The sequence below is a fragment of the Camelus dromedarius genome, chromosome Y (assembly GCF_036321535.1).
Source record: "Camelus dromedarius isolate mCamDro1 chromosome Y, mCamDro1.pat, whole genome shotgun sequence".
In the NCBI taxonomy this organism is placed as follows: domain Eukaryota; kingdom Metazoa; phylum Chordata; class Mammalia; order Artiodactyla; family Camelidae; genus Camelus; species Camelus dromedarius.
In genome coordinates, this window is record NC_087473.1 from 14,399,227 (window position 1) to 14,412,787 (window position 13,561).

The 13,561-nt window shown below is 69.6% G+C and overlaps 2 protein-coding genes across 8 annotated transcripts; both read left to right on the forward strand.

The window, feature by feature from the left end:
- Positions 1-851: 851 nt before the first annotated feature.
- Positions 852-4,497, forward strand: LOC135320447 (testis-specific Y-encoded protein 1-like). 4 transcript variants are annotated; one of them, XM_064483577.1, is made up of 6 exons: positions 852-1,590; positions 2,809-2,886; positions 3,075-3,186; positions 3,307-3,452; positions 3,558-3,624; positions 4,284-4,497. In XM_064483577.1, the coding sequence occupies exons 1-6, from the start codon at positions 1,015-1,017 to the stop codon at positions 4,325-4,327; spliced, it is 1,023 nt and encodes a 340-aa protein (XP_064339647.1). In that variant the 5' UTR covers positions 852-1,014; the 3' UTR covers positions 4,328-4,497. The 4 variants fall into 4 exon arrangements, with proteins under 4 accessions (XP_064339647.1, XP_064339645.1, XP_064339646.1 ...); XM_064483575.1 differs by having other exon boundaries at positions 3,075-3,452; XM_064483576.1 differs by having other exon boundaries at positions 3,307-3,624.
- Positions 4,498-10,181: 5,684 nt separating this feature from the next.
- Positions 10,182-13,561, forward strand: LOC135320450 (testis-specific Y-encoded protein 1-like). Of its 4 annotated transcripts, XM_064483582.1 has the most exons (6): positions 10,182-10,654; positions 11,873-11,950; positions 12,139-12,250; positions 12,371-12,516; positions 12,622-12,688; positions 13,348-13,561. In XM_064483582.1, the coding sequence occupies exons 1-6, from the start codon at positions 10,226-10,228 to the stop codon at positions 13,389-13,391; spliced, it is 876 nt and encodes a 291-aa protein (XP_064339652.1). In that variant the 5' UTR covers positions 10,182-10,225; the 3' UTR covers positions 13,392-13,561. The 4 variants fall into 4 exon arrangements, with proteins under 4 accessions (XP_064339652.1, XP_064339650.1, XP_064339651.1 ...); XM_064483580.1 differs by having other exon boundaries at positions 12,139-12,516; XM_064483581.1 differs by having other exon boundaries at positions 12,371-12,688.

The window sequence follows — 13,561 nt, forward strand, 5'->3', positions numbered from 1 at the left end:
GAGGGAGGGAGGGAGCGGAAGGGGAGACACTCACACGCACACGCACACACACGCGCACACGCAGAGACACACAGACAGAGACACGGAGAGTCACAGCAAGGGGGAGACAGGGAGAGAGAGCGAGACAAAGAGAGAGCACTCTGCTGCATGGCTTTTCTCGTCCTGAGCCCAGCAGTTCACCGCTGACAGACACTGGCTGGAAGCAGAGTACCCAGGCTGTCTTTCCCTCTGGAGCTCAGCAGAGTTCCCAGGGGGTGAAGTGGCTGCGTGAAACCGGAGCGACAGGTGGTCGGGGCTGGGGAGGGTGGAGGGCACGTGGTGGGAGGTGACAGAACCCGAAGAGGTGTCATCGGGCCGCCGGGCAGTGCCAGAGAGATGCAAGGCCGGAGGCCTCCCTGGAGGCAGCGCGCGGCCCAGCTGCCCCCTGGAGGCTGGGCAGGGAGCTGGGCTGAACGCTGGGGCTGCGGAGGCCAGGCGGCGGGCCGGGTTCCCGGCCGGGGGGGCGGGGCCTTGCAGGGTGACGCCCACTGGCCGCTCCCCGACTGGTCGGGAGGTGGGGCGAGAGGCCTGGGCCCGACTTGACTCGGGCCTCCTTCCCGCCAAGCTCCAAATTCCCACGGGCCTGCGGGAGGCGGGGCGGGGGCGGGGGCGGAGGCGGGGGCGGTGGGCGGGCACGAGGCCATGCGCATGCGCCCCAGCTGCCTGGGGGCCGCGCAGCAGGCCGCCGGGGCCGAGTGACAGCGACCCCGACCCCTGGAATACCCAAGCGCCGGCGCCAGCGCCGACGCGCGGGGGACCTCGGCCGCTCGGCCGGCTCCTCCGGCCACGTGCTGCGCCTCCGCCTCCCGCTCCTTGCTCCTGGGCCTTGGCAGCTGCGGCTCGCAGCTCAGGGCCAGGGCCACACGGCCAGTGAGGCGGGGGCCCGGGGAAGGCGGGCCTCCCCAGGAATCCTGGGTGGCCTTAGCTGTGGGAGGGGGTCTTCAGGAGGCAGGGGCCCGCGGGCGTCCCGCTGCCATGGCAGGGCTGCGGACAGAGCAGGCACTAGCGGGTGGCAGGTGCGAGGAGGCCAGCAGCCTCAGGGTGGAGGCCGTGCGGCAGGGAGCGTCGGCGGCGGCTGAGGCGGCGGCGGCGGCGGCGGCGGCGGCAGTGGCAGCTGCATCGTCGGAGGCGGAGGTTGTGGGCATGGGGGAGGCCTTGGTGCTGCTGGCGGACGACATCATGGAGGCTGTGGTGGAGGTGGTGGCGGAGGAGCAGGAGGAGCAGGAGTCGCAGGAGGAGGAGGAGGAGGAGGAGGAGGAGGAGGAGGAGGTGGAGGAGGTGGTGGAGGAGGTGGTGGAGGAGGTGGTGCAGGCCAAGGAGCGGGAAGAGAAGCCCCGGAAGCAGGGGCGCGCAGAGCCAGGGCGCGGACCCCCGACCTCCCTGAGCCCGCTGGAGGCCCTGGGGGCCCTTCAGTTAGAGCTGAGCGCTGTGAACGCCCAAGCCAACAGGGCCTACTTGCGGCTCAAGCGCAGGGTCCGTCGGAGGCGGGAGCCTCGTTTGGATCGAAGAAGAGCCATCATCCAGGACATCCCCGGCTTCTGGGCCAAAGCTGTATCCTTGCTGCTGCTCCTTGGGGTTGGCTGCTGCCGGAGGGCAGGAGGGGGAACAGGGCGAGAAGGAGGTTGGGCCAGGGGGAGGGGGAGGAGGAGGGCAGGCGGCAACGGGCTGGGCCCGGGGTCGGGGTCGGGGTCGGGGTCGGGGTCTGGGGGCGGCAAAGGGCAGGGTGGGGAGGGGAAGCAGGAGGAGAAGGAAGAGGAGGACCGGGAGCGGCGGAACCAGGGGCAGGAGGAAGGGAGGAAGGCGGGCGCCAAGGCCAAGGGAAGAGGGCTGAGAGTGGAGGCATGGAGGCCTGCAAGGGCACAGCATGAGGGCGCTGAGGGCCAAAGGCCAAACGTGCAGGCGTGGGAGCGCCAACTTTGGGTGGATCCTTCTGGCCTGGGGCCTGCAGGGGAAGCCTTCCTGGGGTCAAGGAGCGCATGGCAACAGTGAACAGCGCGTGCAGAGCCCCCAGCACCCTCCCCACAGAGCAGAGAGTGGAAGCGTGCAGTCTCCCGGGGAAATCCCAGGAGACCGGTGGGCGTGCCAGGACCCATCCCAGTCAGCCAGAGGCTGTGGACTTGTTGCCGCCACGTCCCTGCCGAAGCAGCAGGTCGTCCGCGGCCAGGTGTGAGCTGCAAGAGGCCCCCGTCCCGGGCAAGACTACGGGACCCCAGACACGCCCTCGGGTGGGCTCCCAGCCTGGCCTCCACCGGCCCTTCTCGTGCAGGCAGAAGCACGTGCCCTCCCCGTTGCACCCTGTGAGTCCCCCGGAGCTGCAGCCCTAGCCACGCAGACAGACTCCTCTCACCCCGGAGGGCGGCTTGAAGGCCCGGGGCTTCCTGTCAGCACCCGTGGCCCGCCCCCTACTCAGAGGACGCGTGGGTCCACGGGGGCAGGGCACATCCCGACTCCGCGAGCGGTGACGAGCCTGCAGCCAGCACACACAGGCCAGCCACAGGTCGGGGACGGTCGGGGAACAGGCCCTCCCCGAGGGGGTGTCGACGGCCCAAGATGCACGGGAAGGCCGGAACCCCGCCGCCACGCGCCTGTGAGACGGCAGGGCAGGGCCCGAGGAGGTCGGCGGGGCGGGGCGAGGGGGGGGGTGGGCAGCAGTGCGCGCCCGGAGTCCTGGCAGATCGCCCGTCCGGTCTCTTCCTCTGGCCCCAGCCTGGCTGTGTTGGCTGTGGCTCTTCCAGCCGTAGCACGTGAAGGCTCCTTGACCTACTGAAGATTGTGAGTCACCCCCAGCTGTCGGCCTTGATCAGTGACCAAGACGAAGACGTGCTGAGCTACATGATCACCTTGGAGGTCAGGCCGGGCAGACGGAGGCCACGGTGGTGGGGTGGGGGGATGCGGGGAGGAGGGGGCCGGGTGTCCCCGAGGGCCGGGTGCGAGCAGCGGGAGAGCGGAAGGGGAAGTGGTTCATCCCTGCCGGGCAGGCCAGCTCAGGTGGCCGGGAAGAGCCGTCACTCTTCTCCTGCTGTTGGGCGTGGCAGGCGCAGGAACTGGGCCGCCCCGAGTACCGCTGCAGGTTGATGTTCTTCTTCCGGAGCAACCCCTACTTCTGCAACCAAGTGATCCTTAAGGAGTATCACCTTAGCTTCGCAGGTAGGCGGGCTGTCCCGGGATGGGGGAAGGCGGCGGGGCGGGGCGGTGTGTGCCCGGGAGGCCTTGGATGCTGGGCCAGCGGGATCCCTCCCCTCAGCGTATGCCCCGCTCTTCCTCTAGGCTACAGGGCGTATAGTTCCACTCCAGTGCAGTGGTTCTGGGATTACGAACGGGGAGCCCCCAGCCGCAGGCAGGACGCCGTCAGCCTTAACTTCCTCAACTGGTTGTCAGGCCACGACTGCCCCGGGTCTGACAGGATTGCTGAGGTGGGGGTCCCCCGGGGCCTGGTCGGAAATGGCGACGTCGGCGGTGGCCAGCAGCTCGGGGAAGGGGCGTGGGCCCTGTCCCGACCTGCCCGTTCCCTCCGCCAGATCATCGTCGAGGACCTGTGGCCCAACCCCCTGCGCTACTACCCGAGGGAGCAAGGCGCCGGGAGAGGTAACTGGGAGGGGGGCACGTCCCTGAGGAGCCCCGGGGCAGGGGGTGTTGGCGAAGGGTGTTTCCAGGACCCTTTCCCAATCGGGGTGAGGCAGGCTGAGACAAGCCTGGGAGCGGGGCGACCCCAGGCCGCCCAGGGAGCGGGCGCGAGGGTGAGCCAGGGGCCCGGAGGACCCAGGCGCACGCGCAGAGCACCGAAGCTTTCGGCTTTCGCGGAACGTCCCAGGGGTGTCCGCGAAAGGAGCGGGCCTCCTCAGGCACCCTCGTGTGCGTCGGCACACCCTGGCTTCGGCCCTCCCTGGGGCCTGGTCCGACTGCCTCCGCGCTTGGGATCAGCTGGGCCCCTGCGTCCGCCCCCGGCCGCCTGGCCAAGGCCTCCAGACGCTGAGGAGGTGGGCTCCCTGAATGTCCAGGCGCATCCCTCAGCGACCCGGCTCCACCCGGACGGTCCTGGAAAGGGCCGCAGGCTGTCTGGAGGCCACTGGGGAGGCGCCCGGGGAGAAAGGGCGGGGCGTGCCGCCTGTTGCGCGCCATCTCTCCGGTTGTCTGTTGGACACAGGCCGCTTCAGCTGCGCCTTGGGTTGTTCCCGTGCGTGTCCGTGTCGGTCTGTGCCCGCGTGCCCGCGAGCAGGCTTCCTCATGCGTCGGTGGTCCTGCAGAGCCAGCGGTGAAGGCGACGGAGCAGGAGAGTTCGGCCGAGTAGAACGAGAGCCCGGAGGCGTGTGCAGACGCGCGTGAGACCGGCGGCCGGGGTCTGGGGCGCCGGAGAGGAGCGAGGAAAGCATCGCCAGTGGAGGTTGCAGAGGGTGGGCAGCACGTACCCGGAATGAGGCCGAGAGAGACGTCAACAGGCTAACGAGTGCTCCTGTCTTGCTCGCGTGCTGTGTGATTGTCCGGGGGTCGCCGAGTGGTGATGTTCCGGCCCAGTCCGGTGGGGCTTTTGAAGCGGCTGCCCGTGTGTGGCAGAGAGGCGGGCCTGTGGGAGTGGAGGACGTGGGAAGGGCAGGCCTCGGCTGCTGCTCCGGGGATGCCAGGTTGCCTCCGAACAGGGCAGGGTCTGGGAGCAGGAGGCAACGAAAGAGACAAGCTGGCGTGCTGGGGACCTGTTGCGCAGGCCGGGGAAGGAGACGGGGACCGGTGCTGGCGGGCAGGGGCCTCGGGGCCCGCTGTGGCTTGGGTTCAGCGTTCACCCTGCTCGCGGAGCCTCACGCAGCCCCCTCCGTCTGGGGTGTGCGCCACACGTCGGCCCCACGCCAGACGGGCGACTTCTTAAGCCCAGGGCCCCCGTCCGCCCCCAGGCGCCCCAGGAGGCAGGCTGTGAGTGTGGAATCCTTCCGGGCACGACCCCGCTCAGCCCTGGCTGGGTGGGGCTGTGCAGGACTCCAAGCAAGTGTGAGGGAAGGCGTGTGTGAGCTGTGGCTGTGGCCCCGTGCCGGCGCGTGAGGGTGTGCGGGTGAGGGAGCAGGGGAGCAGGCGGGCAAGGGTGCCGGGCTGTTTGCGGGCAGGGGCTGGGCGAGAGCGGGAAAGCCCGGCGCCTCCGGGGGCTGGGGCAGCAGCGAGAGATTGCTGGCTTTCAGGCTCCGGGGTCTTGGGGAGGGGAGGAACTGGCAGACAGGAGCCCCTTCCCCCTGCTGGAAAGGCCTCCCGGGGCGTGAGCGCCTTCCTTTCCCTGGGGTCTCCTCGTGGGGCGCAACAGTCCGAGGGGCGAAGGTCAGGGGGCGGGGCCGCAGGGCCCGCGCCGCCCCAGACCGGCAGTGTGCCGCCTCCCCTCTCTCCCACGCCGGCGGTGCGCCGCGGCGGGCTATGCCGCTCTTCAGGCTGTGTGACACGTAGGCCGAAAGCTTCTACCCGAGTCTGCGCTGGCTAGCTAAGGGGCCCGAACATTCAGAGTAACTCACACTTCTCCTCGGGACACAGTCCCTGCGGCTCTGTCCTGGTCAGGGAACTGCCACCCACACGTCCCTCCAACACACAGCCCCGAGCTGCCTGGGCTCCAGGCCACCGGAAGGGGACAGTCCTGGGGCACACAGATCTCGGGCAAGGGGCCTCTGGGAGGGATGGCGGCAGGCGGTGGGGGTCTGTTGGGGGGGTGGCGGGGGGCGAGTGGGCAGGGCTGGGGTGGGGTGCGGGACGGGATGGGGAGGGCAGTCGGTGGCCAGCACCCGGCGGGGCCCTTCCCGAGGGGACAGCCGCTTTCCGGAGACACCTGAGGTCCCCGCACAAAGCTAGGCACCGTCTCCGCGGCAGCCCGGCCCGGGAGAGAGCGGCGCGTGCCCCCTCTCTCCCTCCCGGTCCCCTGCAGTCTGGCCGCGTGGTGAGCACCTCTGTCCCCGACGACACCCCACAGCTCCCCTGCTTTGCCGCACTTTGGGGGTGTGCTTGACCGACTGCCCCAGCAGAACGTTTCACGGTCGTGGAGGGTTGCGGTGGGAGGTTCATGGATCCCAGCCCTCCCTGGCCTCCCAGCGGCACCGGCCACCCGCTGCCAGCTGCGGCCTGTCGGGTTTGGGGACCCGAAGGCCGGAGAGCCTCCGTGTACAGTCGTAGGGTGGCAGAGGTCGCCTCTTGTCCCGCTCGGGCTGCTGCTGTCCCCGCCCCTCCCCCAGGTCAGTGCCTAGGTTCCCCTGCTCGGGAGGCACGAGGGCAGCTGCGTTGCAGGGACCCTGCGGCTGGGGCCCAGCGGGTGGGCTGAGGCGGCCGCGGTGGGCGCCCCGCAGGGCCGCGGCCCCTCAGGCCTCTAGGCCTGGCCAGGGCTCTTGGGAAGGACCTGCCAAAGGGGAAAGACTCGAGGAACGACTGGGCGGTGTTCTCACAAGGCTCGCTCCACCTTTGCCGCCCCAAGCGCCCGTAGGCGCCACGGCTGGGGTCGGGTCCGGCCTGCCCTGCAGTGGAGGCGGGGAACGTGTCGAGCCTGCGACGGGTAGGGGAGGAAGGCTTACAGGCGGCCGGCCCCCGTAGGCTCGGGTGCCGTGGCCGGGCCTCGCGGTCCCACCCGGAGGACGCGACGCGGCTTAAGTGGGGTTCTGCCTGGGGCTCGGACAAAGCTCAGACGGACGTGGGACCCGGCCAAGCCTGCTGGGGCGTTTCACCCGGGCAGCCCCAGGCGCGACGACTTGTCCGGCGCGGGTCTCCCTCATCGATGGAAGTGCGCACGGGCAGGCTCCGACTGTCGCAGGACGGGTGGCGCGTACGGACGTCGGCCAGGGGCTTGCCGGTGTCCTCCGTGGAAGGGCAGTTTCTGGGTGGGCCTTGCCCGTCTTGCTCCCCCCCTTGCCGCGGGTGCGTCTGTGTCTGTTCGTCTGACTCTGGCCGGGAGCCCCCCTGTCAGATGCCCCGGCTCCCTGCCCTCCCTCACGCCTCACATGCACGCACGTCCGTGTGCGGCTGGCGCCTTGCACGTGTCTGGCCTGTGATGCTGCGGCGCGTCCTCCGCTCTTGTCACAGGCGACCCGCGGGAGGTTCTGGGCCAGGGGGCGCCGACGGGTCACCGCCCGTCTTAAGTCGGCCCCTTGGACGTGGCCTGGCCCACCCGTGACCTGGAGCGTGTGGCCTGAGGGACGTGTAGGCCACGAGGGAGACCTGAGCCGTGGGCGTGGCCCGCGAAGAAGGATCCAGAGAGGCCGAACGGTAGCCCTGTCATTTAGGAAGCCCCTGAGGCCCCTGAGTGGTAGCCAGGGCTCCGGGCACACGAAACGGCATGCTGCCTTCTGCCCGAGGGAGGCGTGAACTGTGGTCCCCGGGGCCTGCAAGGTTCCCCAGGTGGCTCTGCGCGTGAGCGGGCGCGCGGGCGCGCCTACCCGGGTGTGTCGCGGCAGGCTCTGCGGCAGACGGCAGGACGGGAAGGGTGGCCACCTGACCTTTCCCTCGTCGGCTTCACTGGCTTCTTCCTTCAGACAGGCGGTGATCCCCACGTTCTTAAGGACCTCGTGTGGGACGCGTCGGCAAGAAAGCTTACACCTGGCCTTCTCGTGCTACAGCAGGACGGCTCTTGCAAAGGGCCCTGGCTGCCAGGGGCCTCCGAAGGCCGTGTGAGAGGCAACAGGAAGGCAGTTCAGGGCAGACACGTGCTCGTGCAGAGCCGTGGAGGGCACGAGCATCTCGCTGGGAAGCTCGCTGGGGGCACTGGGGCGCCCGGGCCATCGGCAGGAAGGGACGGGTGAGCTCCAAGACGGCTAGGCCCCAGTCAGCTCGAGATTCCTCTCCGCTTTGTCGGAGAGGACCAAGGGAAATGGCGTCGTGCCTGTGTGCTTCCCGCCGTCAGGCAGTCGAAGGCAGACGGGAGAGAAGCCAACCCAGGCGGGCGGAAGGCAGCGGTATCAGAAGCGAGAACAAGGACTCTCACGACGGGCTGCGGGAGCGGGGCGAGAGGGGCGCAGGTAAAAATCCTTTCCCCTGGAAACACAGACGGCGGGCAGCGTGTAGTCGTATAGGTCTGCACGCGTGCAGGCGTGCCTCCGCTCGTGCGTGCGCGTCTGGTGAGGAGGCCTGAGAGTGGGGCTCGAAGGCAGGCGTGCGTGCACGGACCCTGAAAACGTGACAGGCTTTCGAAACGGACGTCAACTCTGGGCCAGCTGGAATCACCGGGCTGCCAGAAGAGGCAGTGGGGAAGTCCCGTGCTTTCTGGAGAGACAGGGAAGGTGCGAAGGACGCAGGAAATAGGATAGGGCAGATTGCTTGCCGCGTGCGGAAGACCAGGGCCCCCCGCCCCCGCCCTCAGAGCGACAACCGCCTTGGAACCTCGAGCTCCTTGTCGGCCGCTCACGCGTCCTGTCCTCCCTCGGAGCAGGCCGGCAGGAAACACCTTGCCTTGCTTGTTTGGTAAGGTTCGGGAGGCCGACCAGCAGCGCTGCCTTAGCGACTGGCACACACTGGCTTTGTCGGCGAGAAAGGCTGCAGTGAAGGCGAAGGCTGGGACGGGTGCTCACCTGGAGGCTGGGCGAGAGCGGAACCACCTCCAAGGGCGTTCACACTGCGGGCAGAAGTCACTTCCTTCCGTCTGCGGCGCTGAAGGCGTGCCGTGCGGTGGCCGCCGACGCGGGTGGCGTCCTGAACACCTTACTGTCTGGGCTGCCAAACACCACCGTTCGGGGGGAGGTGGGGGGTCCAGCGTGCCGGCAAACCGCGTCGTCCCTCTCCCTGTCTCTGTCTGCACAGGCTGGCCAGGGCTTCGTCTTGCGCGGTGTCGGGCGATCCCGGCGGCGACGGATGCCGGTCACCTTTGCTGGCTGGGAGAAAGGCACGGCCTGGCCGCTCTAGCACAGGAAGGGCGTCGTGCAATGGTGTGGACGCGCCCACGTCCAGACTGTGGGGTTCCGCTGGCCCGGGCGGAGAGGTCTTCTGTTTCCGGGCAGCGTGGCTTTCCGCAAGACTTTATGTGTCTGTGGGAGCTAACAGAGATCCCGGGAACGGGAGGGGAGGGGGCGAGGGAGGGAGGGAGGGAGCGGAAGGGGAGACACTCACACGCACACGCACACACACGCGCACACGCAGAGACACACAGACAGAGACACGGAGAGTCACAGCAAGGGGGAGACAGGGAGAGAGAGCGAGACAAAGAGAGAGCACTCTGCTGCATGGCTTTTCTCGTCCTGAGCCCAGCAGTTCACCGCTGACAGACACTGGCTGGAAGCAGAGTACCCAGGCTGTCTTTCCCTCTGGAGCTCAGCAGAGTTCCCAGGGGGTGAAGTGGCTGCGTGAAACCGGAGCGACAGGTGGTCGGGGCTGGGGAGGGTGGAGGGCACGTGGTGGGAGGTGACAGAACCCGAAGAGGTGTCATCGGGCCGCCGGGCAGTGCCAGAGAGATGCAAGGCCGGAGGCCTCCCTGGAGGCAGCGCGCGGCCCAGCTGCCCCCTGGAGGCTGGGCAGGGAGCTGGGCTGAACGCTGGGGCTGCGGAGGCCAGGCGGCGGGCCGGGTTCCCTGCCGGGGGGGCGGGGCCTTGCAGGGTGACGCCCACTGGCCGCTCCCCGACTGGTCGGGAGGTGGGGCGAGAGGCCTGGGCCCGACTTGACTCGGGCCTCCTTCCCGCCAAGCTCCAAATTCCCACGGGCCTGCGGGAGGCGGGGCGGGGGCGGAGGCGGGGGCGGTGGGCGGGCACGAGGCCATGCGCATGCGCCCCAGCTGCCCGGGGGCCGCGCAGCAGGCCGCCGGGGCCGAGTGACAGCGACCCCGACCCCTGGAATACCCAAGCGCCGGCGCCAGCGCCGACGCGCGGGGACCTCGGCCGCTCGGCCGGCTCCTCCGGCCACGTGCTGCGCCTCCGCCTCCCGCTCCTTGCTCCTGGGCCTTGGCAGCTGCGGCTCGCAGCTCAGGGCCAGGGCCACACGGCCAGTGAGGCGGGGGCCCGGGGAAGGCGGGCCTCCCCAGGAATCCTGGGTGGCCTTAGCTGTGGGAGGGGGTCTTCAGGAGGCAGGGGCCCGCGGGCGTCCCGCTGCCATGGCAGGGCTGCGGACAGAGCAGGCACTAGCGGGTGGCAGGTGCGAGGAGGCCAGCAGCCTCAGGGTGGAGGCCGTGCGGCAGGGAGCGTCGGCGGCGGCTGAGGCGGCGGCGGCGGCGGCGGCGGCGGCAGCGGCAGCTGCATCGTCGGAGGCGGAGGTTGTGGGCATGGGGGAGGCCTTGGTGCTGCTGGCGGACGACATCATGGAGGCTGTGGTGGAGGTGGTGGCGGAGGAGCAGGAGGAGCAGGAGTCGCAGGAGGAGGAGGAGGAGGAGGAGGAGGAGGAGGAGGAGGAGGAGGAGGAGGAGGAGGAGGTGGAGGAGGTGGTGGAGGAGGTGGTGGAGGAGGTGGTGCAGGCCAAGGAGCGGGAAGAGAAGCCCCGGAAGCAGGGGCGCGCAGAGCCAGGGCGCGGACCCCCGACCTCCCTGAGCCCGCTGGAGGCCCTGGGGGCCCTTCAGTTAGAGCTGAGCGCTGTGAACGCCCAAGCCAACAGGGCCTACTTGCGGCTCAAGCGCAGGGTCCGTCGGAGGCGGGAGCCTCGTTTGGATCGAAGAAGAGCCATCATCCAGGACATCCCCGGCTTCTGGGCCAAAGCTGTATCCTTGCTGCTGCTCCTTGGGGTTGGCTGCTGCCGGAGGGCAGGAGGGGGAACAGGGCGAGAAGGAGGTTGGGCCAGGGGGAGGGGGAGGAGGAGGGCAGGCGGCAACGGGCTGGGCCCGGGGTCGGGGTCGGGGTCGGGGTCGGGGTCTGGGGGCGGCAAAGGGCAGGGTGGGGAGGGGAAGCAGGAGGAGAAGGAAGAGGAGGACCGGGAGCGGCGGAACCAGGGGCAGGAGGAAGGGAGGAAGGCGGGCGCCAAGGCCAAGGGAAGAGGGCTGAGAGTGGAGGCATGGAGGCCTGCAAGGGCACAGCATGAGGGCGCTGAGGGCCAAAGGCCAAACGTGCAGGCGTGGGAGCGCCAACTTTGGGTGGATCCTTCTGGCCTGGGGCCTGCAGGGGAAGCCTTCCTGGGGTCAAGGAGCGCATGGCAACAGTGAACAGCGCGTGCAGAGCCCCCAGCACCCTCCCCACAGAGCAGAGAGTGGAAGCGTGCAGTCTCCCGGGGAAATCCCAGGAGACCGGTGGGCGTGCCAGGACCCATCCCAGTCAGCCAGAGGCTGTGGACTTGTTGCCGCCACGTCCCTGCCGAAGCAGCAGGTCGTCCGCGGCCAGGTGTGAGCTGCAAGAGGCCCCCGTCCCGGGCAAGACTACGGGACCCCAGACACGCCCTCGGGTGGGCTCCCAGCCTGGCCTCCACCGGCCCTTCTCGTGCAGGCAGAAGCACGTGCCCTCCCCGTTGCACCCTGTGAGTCCCCCGGAGCTGCAGCCCTAGCCACGCAGACAGACTCCTCTCACCCCGGAGGGCGGCTTGAAGGCCCGGGGCTTCCTGTCAGCACCCGTGGCCCGCCCCCTACTCAGAGGACGCGTGGGTCCACGGGGGCAGGGCACATCCCGACTCCGCGAGCGGTGACGAGCCTGCAGCCAGCACACACAGGCCAGCCACAGGTCGGGGACGGTCGGGGAACAGGCCCTCCCCGAGGGGGTGTCGACGGCCCAAGATGCACGGGAAGGCCGGAACCCCGCCGCCACGCGCCTGTGAGACGGCAGGGCAGGGCCCGAGGAGGTCGGCGGGGCGGGGCGAGGGGGGGGGTGGGCAGCAGTGCGCGCCCGGAGTCCTGGCAGATCGCCCGTCCGGTCTCTTCCTCTGGCCCCAGCCTGGCTGTGTTGGCTGTGGCTCTTCCAGCCGTAGCACGTGAAGGCTCCTTGACCTACTGAAGATTGTGAGTCACCCCCAGCTGTCGGCCTTGATCAGTGACCAAGACGAAGACGTGCTGAGCTACATGATCACCTTGGAGGTCAGGCCGGGCAGACGGAGGCCACGGTGGTGGGGTGGGGGGATGCGGGGAGGAGGGGGCCGGGTGTCCCCGAGGGCCGGGTGCGAGCAGCGGGAGAGCGGAAGGGGAAGTGGTTCATCCCTGCCGGGCAGGCCAGCTCAGGTGGCCGGGAAGAGCCGTCACTCTTCTCCTGCTGTTGGGCGTGGCAGGCGCAGGAACTGGGCCGCCCCGAGTACCGCTGCAGGTTGATGTTCTTCTTCCGGAGCAACCCCTACTTCTGCAACCAAGTGATCCTTAAGGAGTATCACCTTAGCTTCGCAGGTAGGCGGGCTGTCCCGGGATGGGGGAAGGCGGCGGGGCGGGGCGGTGTGTGCCCGGGAGGCCTTGGATGCTGGGCCAGCGGGATCCCTCCCCTCAGCGTATGCCCCGCTCTTCCTCTAGGCTACAGGGCGTATAGTTCCACTCCAGTGCAGTGGTTCTGGGATTACGAACGGGGAGCCCCCAGCCGCAGGCAGGACGCCGTCAGCCTTAACTTCCTCAACTGGTTGTCAGGCCACGACTGCCCCGGGTCTGACAGGATTGCTGAGGTGGGGGTCCCCCGGGGCCTGGTCGGAAATGGCGACGTCGGCGGTGGCCAGCAGCTCGGGGAAGGGGCGTGGGCCCTGTCCCGACCTGCCCGTTCCCTCCGCCAGATCATCGTCGAGGACCTGTGGCCCAACCCCCTGCGCTACTACCCGAGGGAGCAAGGCGCCGGGAGAGGTAACTGGGAGGGGGGCACGTCCCTGAGGAGCCCCGGGGCAGGGGGTGTTGGCGAAGGGTGTTTCCAGGACCCTTTCCCAATCGGGGTGAGGCAGGCTGAGACAAGCCTGGGAGCGGGGCGACCCCAGGCCGCCCAGGGAGCGGGCGCGAGGGTGAGCCAGGGGCCCGGAGGACCCAGGCGCACGCGCAGAGCACCGAAGCTTTCGGCTTTCGCGGAACGTCCCAGGGGTGTCCGCGAAAGGAGCGGGCCTCCTCAGGCACCCTCGTGTGCGTCGGCACACCCTGGCTTCGGCCCTCCCTGGGGCCTGGTCCGACTGCCTCCGCGCTTGGGATCAGCTGGGCCCCTGCGTCCGCCCCCGGCCGCCTGGCCAAGGCCTCCAGACGCTGAGGAGGTGGGCTCCCTGAATGTCCAGGCGCATCCCTCAGCGACCCGGCTCCACCCGGACGGTCCTGGAAAGGGCCGCAGGCTGTCTGGAGGCCACTGGGGAGGCGCCCGGGGAGAAAGGGCGGGGCGTGCCGCCTGTTGCGCGCCATCTCTCCGGTTGTCTGTTGGACACAGGCCGCTTCAGCTGCGCCTTGGGTTGTTCCCGTGCGTGTCCGTGTCGGTCTGTGCCCGCGTGCCCGCGAGCAGGCTTCCTCATGCGTCGGTGGTCCTGCAGAGCCAGCGGTGAAGGCGACGGAGCAGGAGAGTTCGGCCGAGTAGAACGAGAGCCCGGAGGCGTGTGCAGACGCGCGTGAGACCGGCGGCCGGGGTCTGGGGCGCCGGAGAGGAGCGAGGAAAGCATCGCCAGTGGAGGTTGCAGAGGGTGGGCAGCACGTACCCGGAATGAGGCCGAGAGAGACGTCAACAGGCTAACGAGTGCTCCTGTCTTG